General features: G+C 42.3%; 1 protein-coding gene across 2 annotated transcripts in view; it reads left to right on the forward strand.

Moving 5' to 3' along the window:
* Nucleotides 1–15597, forward strand: part of XPO7 (exportin 7) — a 59437-nt gene that overhangs the window by 43182 nt on the left and 658 nt on the right. For both annotated transcript variants that reach the window (XM_075858847.1, XM_075858848.1), the window contains exons 13-27: nucleotides 25–130; nucleotides 1457–1592; nucleotides 2745–2818; nucleotides 2928–3008; nucleotides 4865–4928; nucleotides 6622–6730; nucleotides 6812–6918; nucleotides 7599–7687; nucleotides 8161–8268; nucleotides 9280–9362; nucleotides 9977–10191; nucleotides 12775–12913; nucleotides 12997–13157; nucleotides 14218–14316; nucleotides 14399–14526. In XM_075858847.1, coding sequence (XP_075714962.1) covers nucleotides 25–130; nucleotides 1457–1592; nucleotides 2745–2818; nucleotides 2928–3008; nucleotides 4865–4928; nucleotides 6622–6730; nucleotides 6812–6918; nucleotides 7599–7687; nucleotides 8161–8268; nucleotides 9280–9362; nucleotides 9977–10191; nucleotides 12775–12913; nucleotides 12997–13157; nucleotides 14218–14316; nucleotides 14399–14526 — 1699 coding nt within the window. The remainder of the gene's footprint in view (nucleotides 1–24; nucleotides 131–1456; nucleotides 1593–2744; nucleotides 2819–2927; nucleotides 3009–4864; nucleotides 4929–6621; nucleotides 6731–6811; nucleotides 6919–7598; nucleotides 7688–8160; nucleotides 8269–9279; nucleotides 9363–9976; nucleotides 10192–12774; nucleotides 12914–12996; nucleotides 13158–14217; nucleotides 14317–14398; nucleotides 14527–15597) is intronic.

A 15597-nucleotide genomic window follows, 5' to 3' on the forward strand; every position in this document is an offset into this window, starting at 1 on the left:
TAAGTTTGTTTTTGTTTTTTTCAGGTCGGCTCACTTGGTTGGTTTACATTATCGGTGCAGTGATAGGAGGCAGAGTCTCTTTTGCCAGCACTGATGAACAGGACGCCATGGATGGAGAGTTAGTGTGTCGGTATGTATTGTTTAAATGGGATCTCTCCCCATCCTGAGCTCCCCCTCGTAATACTTGAAGTTGTCCCAAATGGACAGTCCCTGTCTATATACATAATTAGGGCATATGAACACCGTAGAGGAGAGGTCCCCCGCTTGGGATCCAGCCATTATTTACCAGAGTGGAGTGCTGTGGTAAAGTGCGGCTCCCGCTCTGCCAGACACTGTGAGACCATGTATTACACCCATCACCCATTCATTTCATTCTGACAAGAAAAAAAATTACTCTTTAACTACAGTGGAAATTTGCTGCCTCCTGCGGCTTCACACCGCTGCAGTGATCATCCGATTGCTATGGGAAAGGGTTGTCCAGTTGCGACAATCCCTTTAAATGAGATCCAAGGTGTCTAAGATTAAAACAGGTAAATTTAAAGGGAACCTGTCATTTTAATTTTTTATTTTTTTTTATTACGTAGGGCAGGCGCTTTCAAGAAATATTGCAATACACTTTATTAACCAATTCAGCCTCCTTTCATTTTAAATCAGTTCCTGAACTGCTGCCCCTATCCTCCTCTACTGGCCGTTGCTAGAGAAAATCCGTATTCAGCGCCGTACACACTGACTACAGCTACTCCTGTGTGGGGTAGACTTCATGCTGCCTGCTGTGAGAAAAGCCTGGCAGGGTGTAATGTTGTCAGTGACCTACCCACTTGTCTCTCCTCTCGATTGGGAAGAGGGACCATCAACACACTTGCTATAATTTTTTATTCCCAATAACATTTAATGAATGAACAGGGAAGGGTTGATTCTTAAAAAAAATTTAAGCTAGAAATTATTAATAAAGCCTAAGTACACCATTAGAAACATTTTGTTGTTTTTTTTTATAAAAATGTGTATCAGTGTGTTTTGGTGCAACTTTCTAATAAAAATTTTTTATTAAAAAATATTGTTACTTTTTGAGCTACAGCTGCTTTGTATCCTGTATAAAGAGCAGCTGTATCTAGGCTGAAACCTGTATCCGTCAGGTCAGTGGCACTGAAGACCGGTTCAGTGTCAGCGGGTCCTGTGTGTTCATAACTCAGATGTGATCGGTAACGGCTCAATCCTGCGCGTCCGAGACACCCAGGACCCGCTGTCACTAAACCCGTCAGTGCCGCAGACCTGGCGGATACAGGACTTGGTGCTAGATAGAGCTGCTCTGTATATAGGATACAAAGCAGCTGTATCTCAAAAAGTAAAAATAATTTTTAATTAAAAAAAAAACGAATTCGAAAGTCGCACTAAACACGTTTGTTTGGTTTTTAAGAACATTTTGTCTTCATCTAAACCAATCTATTATCCTGGACAGTGTGCTGCAACTGATGAACCTCACAGATTCACGTCTCGCCCAGGCCGGCAATGAGAAGCTGGAGCTGTCAATGCTAAGTTTCTTTGAGCAATTCAGGAAAATATACATTGGGGATCAAGTGCAAAAGTCATCCAAGGTAAGTGGTAAGAGTCTAAGCAAAACTTCTATGCCACTTTGATTCGTGAGCCAGATGTGATTGACAGCTGTTACTGATACATTGGACATAGAAAAAGCTGCCAATCACAATGGAGGGTGAGAACACCCCCGACTCATGAAGCTAAACTCCCCAACCCATGTTGCGTATAGTGCATTCATGAGTTTCCTTGTTTCACTAATAAGGACTATATCTGCCAGCAGTGTTTCCACTGTTTTAACATGCGCCATGGACAATGATGGCGCTATAGTAATAAAAATTAATAAAGAACCCAGATTAAAGAGGTTCTGTCACCACATTATAAGTGGCCTATATTGTACATGATGTGATCGGCGCTGTAATGTAGATTATAGCAGTGTTTTTTTTATTTCGAAAAAGTTATGACCTATATTAGGTTTATGCTAATGAGTTTCTCAATGGATAACTGGGCGTGTTTTACTATATGACCAAGTGGACTTTGTACAGAGGAGTGTATGACGCTGACCAATCAGTGACCAATCAGCGTCATGCACTTCTCCCCATTCATTTACACAGCACATAGCGATATAGCTATGTGCAGCCACATACACTAACATTACTGCAGTGTCCTGACAATGAATATACATCACTACCAGCCTGGACGTGATGTCTATTCAGAATCCTGTCACTTCTGTAGCGTCTGTGTGATATTTACAGCAAGGCAAGCGTAATCTGAATACACATCACGTCCTGGCTGGAGGTGATGTCTATTCATTGTCTGGACACTGCAGTAACGACATAGTGTGTTTATGTGGCTGCACATAGTGATATAGCTATATCGCTATGTGCTGTGTAAATGAATGGAGAGAAGTGTATGACACTGATTGGTCACTGATTGGTCAGCGTCATACACTTCTCTGTACAACGTCCACTTGGTCTAAAGTAAAAACACGCCCAGTTGTCCATTGAGAAACTCATTAGCATAAATATAAAATAGGTCATAACTCCGTCAAAAATGATGTTTTTTCTAAATAAAAAACACTGCTGTAATCTACATTACAGCGCCAATCACATCATGTACAATATAGGCCACTTATAATGTGGGGACAGAGACGCTTTAATTTCCACATCCTCCTGTTTATTTTTTAATGTAATGTAATTTTCTCTTTTTTACAGCTTTATCGTCGTCTTTCAGATGTTTTGGGTCTGAATGATGAGACTATGGTGCTGAGCATCTTCATTGGCAAAATGTGAGTTAATTTATAGCATGTGCGGATGTCATTTCTCACAATTACTATACAATACAAGTTATGTTGTGTAAGAGGAGAATTGTAACCTGTTGCCTTGCGTTTCCCACAGTATCACCAATCTCAAGTACTGGGGTCGCTGCGAGCCCATCACGTCAAAGACTTTACAGTTGCTGAATGACCTGTCTATAGGATATCCTTTACTTTGTGGTAGAGAAGTGTAGACTACACTCTATCCTACTTGGGAGTCCGGAGCATGTGACCAAAGATCAATGCCACATCTATATCTGTCATTTATGTAGGAAGAACAATCCATGTATTATGAGGGGCTGGGACTCCCCACCGTTCAGTGGAACGGGGCACCTGAATTCCCTATTTATCCTCCATGCACCAGTGTTCGCAGTGAGGAGAATCTTGATGAGGACGATCGCTGACGCTTTATTCAAAATCTATGGGACTGACGGAGAAGGCCAAGAACAGCACTCGGCTGATCCTGTCAGCCCGACAGACATTGAATGGCGCAGTGGACGCATTCTTGTCTTGCATTCTATTCAAGCTGTGAGGAGGAACGGTGGTTCGGGACCCCCGTTCTTTAATCATTGGGGTCCCCATAGATCACACACTTATCACCTACCTTGTGGATAGGTGATAAATGGTAATCTTGGGAATACCCCTTTAACCCCTTAGTGACCAGCCCATTTTAGGCCCTAATGACCAAGCTATTTTATTCGTTTTTCTATAGTCGCATTCAAAGAGCTATAACGTTTTTATTTTTTCGTCTACATAGCTGTATGAGGACTTGTTTTTTGCGGGATTAGTTGTGCTTTTTAATAGCACCATTTTTGGGTACATATAATTTTTATATTAACTTTTATTAACCCTTTTGGGGGGGATTATAAAAAAAAACTGAAATTCCGCCATTGTTCTATGCGTTTTTAAATTGACGCCGTTCACTGTGCGACGTAAATAACTTGTTACCTTTATTCTATGGGTCGGTACGATTACGGCGATACCACATATGTAGACGTTTTTTATGTTTTACGACTTTTGCACAATATAAACACTTTTGAACTAAAATTATTTGCTTTTGCATCGTCGCTTTCCAAGAGCCGTAACTTTTTTATTTTTCCATCAATGTAGTGATTTTTTGGGCTTGTTTTCTGCGGGACAAGACGTAGTTTTGATTGGTACTGTTTTGGGGTACATGGGACTTATTGATTCATTTTTATTATGACTTTTTTTGGGGGCAATGGGAAAAAATTGCAATTTCGCCATGGTTTTTTGCGTTTGTTTTTTTACGGTGTTCACTTTGCGGTTTAAATTACATATTAACTTTATTAATGGAGTCATTACGGTCGCGGCGATACCATTTATGTGTACTTTTTTTTTTTTTTTTACACTTTTACCAAATAAAACCACTTTTTATGGAAAAAATGGTTTTATTTATTTTTTTACTGTACTTTTTATTAATAATCTTTATTTCACTTTGATGACTTATTTTATTAGTCCCACTAGGGGACTTTACTGTGCGATCTTCAGATCGCTGCTATAATGCTCTGGTATACTTCGTATACCAGAGCATTATTGCCGGTCCGTGTAAATCTGACAGGCAATCTGTTAGGACGTGCCTCCGGCGCGTCCTAATAGGCATATGTCCAGGGCAGACCTGGGGGCTTTTATCAGTCCCCCGGCTGCCATGACACCCCATCGGAGACCCGCGATTTCATTCGCGGGCCGCCGATGGGTAACAGAGGGAGCTCACTCCCTCTGTAAACAAAGTTAAATGCCGCGGTCGCTATTGACGGCGGCATTTAACAGGTTAAACGGCCGCGATCGAAGTAAACTTCGATCACGGGCGTTGGAGCAGGAGCTCAGCTGTCATCAGACAGCAGAGCCCCGGCTCCTGCCTGCACGGGAGACCCGTGCAGCACTTAGACTAGGCTGACGTGAAAAGGCGTATTAGTGGTCACTAAGGGGTTAAAACTTTAACCTCAGTAGAGGAGAGTGTGTCATTTTTTCTGTCCTCGTTTTGTCCTTAACCCTTCGCACATACAGCAGTGTAAGGAAGCTGGTGAAGCTCAGTGCTGTCCAGTTCATGTTAAACAACCACACGGTAAGTACAGAAGGCTGGGGTATGTGATAAAATAACTTGTCTAATGGGTTTAATATTAAAACATATCTATGGTCCAATAGGTTAGGCCCCATGCACATAAACAAAGCCGTAATTACGGATAATCTGCGGACCCATTAATTTTTACAGACCACGTACACCTTTCTGTATATTTACAGATGTGTGTCCGGGCCGTAGAAATGATACGCAAAATATACAACATGTCCTGTTCCTGACCACAATTGCGGCACTAACACACCCATAGAAGTATATGGGCGCTTGCAAAATTACGGACGGCTATAGATGTGCATCCGTAGCCGTCCATAATTGCGGAAGCGTTGCTATACAATGGCAGGGTATTCCCCAGGAAGATAGCGTCTGAGCAATCGTGTGACCTTTACAAGGGGTTGGGACATGTTGGTGACCTCACTTGTAGCCTCCTTTTTTTTTTTTTTTTCTGCGTATCCGTAAATACGGGTGCACTACGGACCATATTTGTGGATAGCATGCCAGGTGTGCGGATGTCTACGGATCTGTGTTTGTAGAACGTAAAACATACTGCATTCATGTGCATGAGGGCTTAATAAATAGCAGGTATGGTGTATAGTGGGTTGACAAATGTGATCCCTGGGTCTAGTGACTTAAAGAGGCTCTGTCACCAGATTTTGCAACCCCTATCTGCTATTGCAGCAGATAGGCGCTGCAATGTAGATTACAGTAACGTTTTTATTTTTAAAAAACGAGCATTTTTGGCCAAGTTATGACCATTTTCGTATTTATGCAAATGAGGCTTGCAAAAGTACAACTGGGCGTGTTGAAAAGTAAAAGTACAACTGGGCGTGTATTATGTGCGCACATCGGGGCGTGTTTACTACTATTACTAGCTGGGCGTTGTGTATAGAAGTGTCATCCACTTCTCTTCACAACGCCCAGCTTCTGGCAGTGCAGCACTGTGACGTCACTCACAGGTCCTGCATCGTGTCGGCACCAGAGGCTACACTTGATTCTGCAGCAGCATCAGCATTTGCAGGTAAGTAGCTACATCGACTTACCTGCAAACGCCGATGCTGCTGCAGAATCATCTGTAGCCTCTGGTGCCGACACGATGCAGGACCTGTGAGTGACGTCACAGTGCTGCACTGCCAGAAGCTGGGCGTTGTGAAGAGAAGTGGATGACACTTCTATACACAACGCCCAGCTAGTAATAGTAGTAAACACGCCCCGATGTACGCACATAATACACGCCCACTTGTACTTTTACTTTTCAACACGCCCAGTTGTACTTTTGCAAGCCTCATTTGCATAACTACAAAAATGGTCATAACTTGGCCAAAAATGCTCGTTTTTTAAAAATAAAAACGTTACTGTAATCTACATTGCAGCGCCGATCTGCTGCAATAGCAGATAGGGGCTGCAAAATCTGGTGACAGAGCCTCTTTAACAAAGAACATCCCTGGTTTTTAGTGTTTAAATAAACATGTTCCCTGATGTCCAATAGGTTAATAAATAACATAGTGTCTTGTGTGTTAACAAATTACATGCCTAGTGTCTCCTGGGTAAATAAACCACATCCCTGGTGACTAGGGGGTTAATAGATTGAATCTCTAATGTCTAGTGGGTAACTAAATGGCATCCCTGGTGTCTAGTGGGTCACTAAATGGCATTATAACACTAAAATGTGCGCATTGTGTTACAGAGCGAGCACTTTTCCTTCTTGGGAATCAACAGCCAATCCAACTTGTCAGACATGCGCTGCCGGACTACATTCTACACTGCACTAGGCCGCCTCCTCATGGTGGATTTAGGTACTGCCTTGTAATTAAGCACCAATATAAAACCTGCTTGTGATCAGATCCAGCATTTGCTATGTTTTGCCTCGTCTACAGGAGAGGATGAGGAGCAGTTCTCTCAGTTCATGATGCCTCTCACTGCTGCCTTCGAGTCGATGGCCCAAATGTTCAACAGCAACAGCTTCAATGAACAAGAAGCCAAGGTAATAAGGACAGGTGATTAATGCATAACTGCACTGAATCTGCATGCTGGACCTGTCTGTATGTCGTAGCAGCGTAGCAACGGTACAAGCATATTTGCATTTATAGATTCCCAATGGCCTAATGAATTTGAACTTGATCATGAAGTTGAGTGTTACGACCTATTGAGAGTCCCGCTGCTACCACAGTTCTTACACCATATTACAGAGGTGTAATGAGGCACTTGGAGGATGCAGGGTCGCTTTATATCAAGTGGCATCTTTTCTCCGATCAAATGAATACCTTGTATATGTTTATTGTAGCCTCCACTGAACAGAGAAAATTGGTCATTTTTAGGTCCAAATTTCTAGGTGAACTGTTGGAGCTCCATTTTTCTAATAAAGAACTCCAAATCCCCTACATAGATAAAGATTGTAGAGATAAAATTCTGGATGCTTGCAGCCGCCACTAGGGGGAGCTTACTGCATACTGTGTTACTATAGAAGTTCAATGTATAACCAGTATGCAGTAAGCTCCCTCTAGTGGTTGCTCTGTATAAAAAAACAAAAACCACTCCGTCATAAGGATTTATTAAAACATTAATTCACACAGAATTGTAAGGCTATTTAGATTTTAAAATAATAATAAAATGGTGTTCGAGGTGGGATATTCACTTTAAACTCTTCTCTTCTTGTGTTTTTAGAGGAGCCTGGTTGGATTGGTGAGAGATCTGAGAGGAATCGCCTTTGCATTCAATGCGAAGAGCAGCTTCATGATGCTGTTTGACTGGATGTATCCTGGACGTTTATGAACTTGACTTTAGGACAGTAAGAGTGAATTCACAAGATGAGGACGTGTCGTAGATTTTCTGTGCGGATTTCACACTGAAAATCCGTGACCGTATACAGTACAGTGTATTTTTAAAACCCCATCCACATGAAGCTGAAAAAATTAGCGTGGAATTCAGAGCATGCAAGGGTGAAATTTGTGAGCATGTTGGGTATAGGCAGATTTTTTTTTTTTTTGTGCCAGCGCTCTGGTATTAAACCATGTTCATTGGGATCATGGGACTGGTCAATAACGGCGGCAGCATGATCTTTGTGACAGGGTCCCTTTAATTCATTATCCTATACAAGATAAGTGCCCCCTTTCTAAAAATGAATAGAAAATAACACAATCCATTTTCGGTCAGGTCCTGAAGATTTCAGGTGAAATAAGTGTTATTATGTGGAGTGATGGCTATATTATTCCTTAGCCCTTCACAGATACCCAGCATATATGCCCATCCTACAGAGAGCACTAGAACTCTGGTTCCATGACCCAGCCTGTACTACGCCCATCCTCAAGCTCATGGCAGAACTGGTACACAACAGGTTTGTTTTTTTTAATTCTATTTCTTGTCATTTATTTTTTTTACGTATTTGTCATCTGTCCATCAACTTTGAGATCTAGCTGGTAGAAAGTCTTTAGCTCTCCTCCAGAAGTAAGAAAACAGTCTTTCTAGTGGCACCTATAAGTGACTACCCTGTAAGTTGTTAACCCTATCGCTGCCAAGGACGTATATCTGGGGTCAGCAGCCTTCGGCGTGCCAGCTGGTGTTGAAACTACAATTCCCAGCATGACTTGACTGCCTTTGGCTGTCAAGGCATGCTGGGAGTTGTAGTTTCACAACAGCTGGAGTGCTGTAGGTTGCTGTCCCCTGATGTATATAAGAAGTCATGGCTTTAAACTATTGCCACGACTAGAATAGAAGAACTTGGTATCGCACTAAAGCCCAGAATCCTAGCTTTTAAATGATACCAGGCTCTGCAATATTCAGTGAGCACTCAATTGAAGTCAGGAAGCAGGATGAAAAGTTTTACTTCCTGGTTCTGTGTTTGTGTAAGGGAGGGAGGGGGGAGCTGCAAGTATCACAGCCGGTTACTGTCATCTCTATCCCTGTACAGCCTCCTGTGATAAAATAACTCTATTAACCCCCCCACCCTTTACCCCCAACCAATTGGAGAGAATATGTGCTCTCTGATTTTCACATTTAGCACCATTCAGACTATATTCGACCATTTGTCAGCGCCATGATTCTGATGTTCATGATTTTTTTTTCTTTTTATATATATATATATATATATATATATATATATATATATATATATATATATATATATAATGGTATAATCTAAAATAACAAATCATAATTCAGGTTATGTTTGTGTATGTCAAAAGTGTGAAAATTGTCCCGAAAACCCTGGTAGTAAAAGGGCTAAGAGCCTTTAAAGGAAGCACTAGAGGGACATTGGTCTTTCTTCTATTTTGCCTATTTTTCTCAGAAATAATCTGTACGATCATTTCCATCCTATTGCTACCTGTCCCTCTGTCTACCCCTGCAGGTCACAGAGGTTGCAGTTTGACGTCTCGTCTCCAAATGGCATTCTTCTGTTCCGAGAGACCAGCAAAATGATAACCACGTACGGTACGTCAACACTTATCTGCTGTTTTCTCTGGGATAAACCCAGTCATTCTTTCTTTCCAGGGTACAGTGTGTTAATCTTATGCTGCTTTTATTGGTATCAAAATATAAAACAAGTAAATAAAATCCCAAGCACAGAACGCCTACGCGTTTCGAACCTCTCAGTTGTTGGTCATCGTTACTCTGCTAATGTGCACAGTCTGATTTATATAGATCAATTACATTATGTATTCACTACCTGTTCCACGATCTTGAAGGGGTTAATTTTCCACTCGTGGTCACCTGCCTTTCCAACACCTGATCTATAATTCAGACCGTACACATTAACAGAGTAGCTATGACTAAGAACCAAGAGGTTAGAAACGCGTCGGCGTTCTGGTCCCGGGATTTTATTTGTTTTATATTTTGATGCCAATAAAAACAGCATTGAATTTTAAATAAATCGTGCGCCGGACCCATCTCTAATTTATCTGGATCCTTGCCTACCTCCGACGTAGATTTCCTTTCCGAAGCACCAATCTATAACGGATGTGGTGTGTCATCGACATCAAGTCATGAGCGAACCAACATTTTTTTCTTTTGCTTTCTGTTAATCTTATCATTGTTTGCCCTTTCAGGTAACAGGATCCTGACTCTGGGTGAGCTCCCTAAGGAGCAGCTGTACGTTCTGAAGTTGAAGGGAATCTCCATATGTTTCTCGGTGCTAAAAGCTGCGCTCAGTGGTAGCTACGTCAATTTCGGGGTCTTCCGCCTGTATGGTGACGAAGCTCTGGATAATGCTCTTCAGACCTTTGTCAAGCTACTGCTCTCTGTGCCACACAGTGATCTGCTGGTAATGCCACTTTGTTTGCGAATCTCTCACACTGCTAAATGTGTCCAGGTATAAAGGTTACATAGTTACATAGTTAGTACGGTTGAAAAAAGACACATGTCCATCAAGTTCAACCAAGGGACATGTTCAAGTTCAACCAAGGGACAGGTTGATTTACTGTTTAAATAGTCTGGCACCAATCCGATTCTATTTTACTATCAGATATTTTATTGTCGGCCAGTCTTATATAATAGGTTAGAGAACCTAAAGGAAGAAAGCGCAAACGGCACCTTTATTTTAATCAGAGGAAGTTCCCAAATGTTTCCCTTGAACGACCAGCGTATAATGTTTCTACATCGGCCGTTCAGGGTAGTTCTTCTGAAGCGCTGTTTTTTACGTCGGCACTTCAGAAGAAGTTTTCCCGCATCAGGTGGGGCTGTTGTTAACAGCCTCGGGTTCCAGTGCATCGATCGAAGACCAATAGCCGTGATCTCAGATCATGTTTAACCCTCAGATGCGGCGGTCAATAGCGACCACCGGATCAAAGTGGTTTTAGAGGGAGGGGGCTCCCTCTGTCACGCCACCGGCACCCCACAATGCAATCGCGGGGTGCCGATGGTTTCTATGGCAGACTGGGGGCCTAACAAAGGCATGACCTAACCGATGTCTGTCAGTTTTACACTGACGGGCATAATACACTGCAATATAGAAGTATATTATGAAAGTGATCAAAAGATCGCATAGTGGAGACCCCTAGTGGGGTAAAAAAAAAAAAAAGTTTTAAATAAGTGTCCCAAGTAAAAAAATAATTTAAAAATCCACTTTTTCTCCTTACAAAATACTTTATTATGAAAAAAAAATCACACATATTTGGTATTGCCGCCTCCGTAACGACCCAACTATAAAACGATTACGTTATTTAACCCGCACGGTCAAAGCTGTAAAAAAAACAAAGTTCATCCTGCCTTCAAAAAAATTTGATAAAAAGTCGCATCTACTCCAAAATGGTACCAATAAAAACTACAAGTCGTCCCGCAAATACAAAAAGCCCTCACACAACTGCATCGGCGGAAAAATAAAAAAGTTATAGCTCTTAAAAAATATGGCGACACAAAAACAAATGGATTAAAAAAATAAGATATGTTTGGTATCACCGGAATCGTAACGACCCGCTGAATAAAGTTATTGTGTTATTTATATCACACGGTAATCGCAGTAAATTTAAGACAAAAAAAATGGTAACATTTCAGGTTTTTTTTTTCCTACCAAATTTTTTTATAAAAGTTAATCAATTATAAGTACCCCAAAATGGTGCTGTTAAAAAATACAACTTGTCCCGCAAAAATCAACTCCTTAATCCGTTATGTCAATGGAAACATAAAAAAGTTATTGCTCTTTGAATGCAATGATGGAAAACTTACAAAAAAAAAAAAAAAGTAAGTGCTTGGCCATTAAAGTGTAGCCAAACGTTCGACAAACTTCTGACATGTCATAGTGACATGTCAGAAGTTTATATTGGTGGGGGTCCGAGCACTGAGACCCCCACCAATCGCTAGAACGAAGAAGCTGAAGCGCCCGTGTCAGCACTCAGCTGCTTCATGCCTGTTTGGCTTTTTCCAGAAAGCCGATGTATCGGAGTACGGGCTCATAGACTTTCTATTGAGTCCGTACACCGATATATTTATTTCCGGAAAAACCTGAACAGACACGAAGCAGATGAGCGCTCGCACAGGCGCTTCAGCTTCTTCGTTCTAGCGATTGGTGGGGGGTCTCAGTGCTTGTCGAACGTTCAGCTACACTTTAAGGTTTAAAATACCGTCGGTATTAAGGGGTTAAAGGGGTGGTGCCAAGATCAATATTTATCACCAATGTACAGGACAGGTGATGAATGTCTGATCGCTGGGTGGGGTCTCACCAATCATAACGTAGTACAGGGCTTGACTATCTTCATCAATCCCATAGACATTGAATGGAGTGGCAGCGTGAATGCTCGACCACCGCTCCATTCAATGTCCTCCTCACTGCGATCATGCAGTGAGGAGGAATGGGGGGCTCGGGATCCTCATTCTTCTGATCGGAGGATAAATATCGATCTTTGCGTAATTCCTTGACCTTTTGTCAAATTCCGTTATATTGCAAATTCTATGCTTAAAATGTAAATAAGTGCAGCTTTATCTGACTTTCTGGATTAAATGAATAAGCACGCCATTTCCATTATTTTACATGACATGCAGGTTTTGGTGCAACAGTTCAGGATTGTGAACGTTGCATCACTACAATCCTTAGCAGTGATCACATTGCGGCCACATTGACTCCCACTTATAAAGAGGACCTGTCACCTCTCCTGACATGTCTGTTTTTGTAAATACTTTATATTCCCCATGAAATAAAAATGCTGGAGCAGCTATTTTTGGAACGCTGTATTATGCCAATCCTCTGTTGTTCCTCCTGGAAATTGTTGAATAAATTGACAACTGGGTGTTACCGTTCCCCTTCTCTATAGGGTGTGTCCCAACACTTTCAGCTCTGATTTGACAGTGAAAGTATATAGGGCATGCCCCCTGTGTGTCTGTCTTTCTAAAATAGATGGTTCTTGTTTTGTAGGATTATCCCAAGCTCAGTCAGTCCTATTATTCGCTCCTGGAGGTGCTGACTCAGGATCACATGTCTTTCATTGCCAGCCTGGAGCCGCATGTGATCATGTACATTCTCTCCTCCATCTCCGAGGGGCTCACGGCTCTGGGTAAGCAGCGACCTGGTTATTCTTCTTTGTAGTCCCTTCATGTTGTAGGGTTTTCTAATGAATCCCATGTCTTATGTCTGCAGACACCATGGTGTGCACGGGGTGCTGCTCTTGCCTGGACCACATTGTCACATACCTCTTTAAACAGCTATCTCGCAGTGGTAAGAAAAGGGGAGCGCCGCCGCCGCAGGAAAGTGAACGCTTCCTACACATAATGCAGCAGCACCCGGAGATGATCCAACAGGTGACACATCGGTCTCATATCTATAGACCCAAACAGCCATTTTACCAGGGATCCTCCCACTGTCTGACACCGATATTTAGCATAATGTCCCCCCTACTGTAGATTACTAAAATATTCGTAGGAATACTCGTCCACTGGCTGCAGGATGAGAGTATTTCTTGCAGTCTCTGAGGTGACGTCTAATATTCTTAAACCGCATTTCCATCCAACACAAAAATGACCAGAAATGGGTAAATTTGAAGCTAGAGCGAAAGCCAACATTTGCTGCTATATTAGATATAGCTTATGAATTAAAGGGGTTATCTCGTGAAGATCACCCCTGCCATATGCTCTATTTGGGCCTCATAGAGAAAAGACCCCTACTCGGGCATCCTCCCACCCCTCTATGAACCAGAGTGGCTATATACTATGACTTTCTAAGGCTGGGACCCGTATTTGGCTGAAACTTTTTGTTGGGGACCTCCACACTACTGTGCTTAGCCCAATTGGAAAAATAAGTCCCTTTTCATCTGTATTCTCCCTCTTATCTGTATTCTGCCTCTACTCTGCTATCAATCCTCTGCTACTTTGAGCGATATTTATGGTATTCGTGGACGCGATACTGCTGCACACACTGCAGTCCGCACCGTTCATGATGGCTGCGCTGACTGATTTAACGTACTATCAAGAGGAGGGAGGTCACACGATGAGCAAGGGCCAAGATTATTGGTTCTTGCACACTGGACGGCAGGAGGGACCTGTCATTGACGCAAACCGGCGCCAGCTTCTTTCATTGACGCTCACCAGCGCTTAGTGAATCATGCGGGGGAGGGGTGGGCCTAAGGTGTGTCGCCGAGGCCTGACTATGGCTGCTGATGGTGGGTCATGTGACTCGACCCGTTAATCAGTGGCCATACTTGGACTTCAGCGCCACACAGCGTATATGTGAGTGTCTCACAATCCCCCGGGGGTCTTTATACGATCCCCCAGGCGCAGGTCTGTATTCGACATAAGTCCGTCCCACCTGTATATTTTACCTATGATTATTTCATTCATGTTTCTACTTTCTTACACTCCCCAGATGCTTTCCACGGTTCTCAACATCATTATCTTTGAAGACTGTCGAAATCAGTGGTCAATGAGCCGGCCATTGTTAGGCCTGATCCTCCTCAATGAGAAGGTAACAAGTCTAGAGCTAAATAACACCGTAAATCATTTCTTCCGTCCGTTGTCCGCTGTCCTTAATGCTTTTCATCTGTTAGTATTTCTCGGACCTTCGGAGAAGCATTGTCAGCAGTCAACCCCCTGAGAAGCAGCAAGCCATGCATCTTTGCTTTGAAAACTTAATGGAAGGAATTGAGGGGAACCTGCTCACAAAAAACAGAGACAGGTTAGTAATATGAAAGACGGTCATTGCTCAGAGTGGTTTCTAACATTTAGGCATCTGCGTTTTTTCCCGAAAAAAATCCAGCAGGATTTGATTTGGAGCATTTTACTAATATACCTGATAAAGTGATAGTGTTTGTATGTGCAGTGCCGAGCGGTATGTACCGGTTTTCATCTGCCCATTGACATCATTAGGGGGCGCTATGTGTATGCTTCTCCTCTCCATGTCAACTGATTGGCCCCCTAGTGGTAGTAACAGGGGGCCACGATGTTTGCAGTGTGTCACTGTACTAAAGTGGAGCAGCGCAGCCTTATCAAGTGTATTAGGGAATTTCTCCAAATCTTTTGTTACTGGTTTTGGAAAAGAATTGCAACAAGTAGTCTATTTTTAAAGGAGAAAAAGGGGTTAATTGTTTTTCAGAATCAACACCACTCCTGTCCCTGGCTGTGTCTGGTATTGCAGCGCATTGCCATTCAATTGAAAGGGATAGGGCTGCAATGCCAGGGACAACAGTGGCGCCGTTTTTTGTTGTTTTTTTTTGGAAGAAAGCAGATTCTAATTCTGGAGAACCCCTTTAAATAATTTATTCCCTTTCTATTCATTTATCTCATTTGTTTGAGGTGACAACCAATACAGCTGCCACCAGGGTTGTCGTCCAACTTTTCCGGACATCTGGTTGATAATTTGTTTAGGTTTGCAGTGATACGGTCACCACCCCCTTATTGCCACATTTGCCATTCAGGCAACCTCTTTTGGTGTTTTCCTAGAAACTTCTGAAATAGACTAAACCAATTTTAGGAAACTACTTCTATCATATCAGTCTTTCTCCAATATCCATCTTGTCTTGGGTCAGGCATTTTCGAGTTTAGTATCTGTCAGTCCTGTATCAGTTGGCTGTTTTGGTGCTCATCACAAGTAGTTGAGTGTCACAGGATCAGATAACTTTCATCAAGTAAAATATTTCCAAAAACAGCACCACACGTGTCCACAGGTATGTTGTGGTACTGCAGCAAAGAACCATTCACTTCAATAGAATGTAGCTGCAATACCAACCACAACCTACGGACAGGTGTG

This window comes from Rhinoderma darwinii, chromosome 3, assembly GCF_050947455.1.
Source record: "Rhinoderma darwinii isolate aRhiDar2 chromosome 3, aRhiDar2.hap1, whole genome shotgun sequence".
NCBI classification, from domain to species: domain Eukaryota; kingdom Metazoa; phylum Chordata; class Amphibia; order Anura; family Rhinodermatidae; genus Rhinoderma; species Rhinoderma darwinii.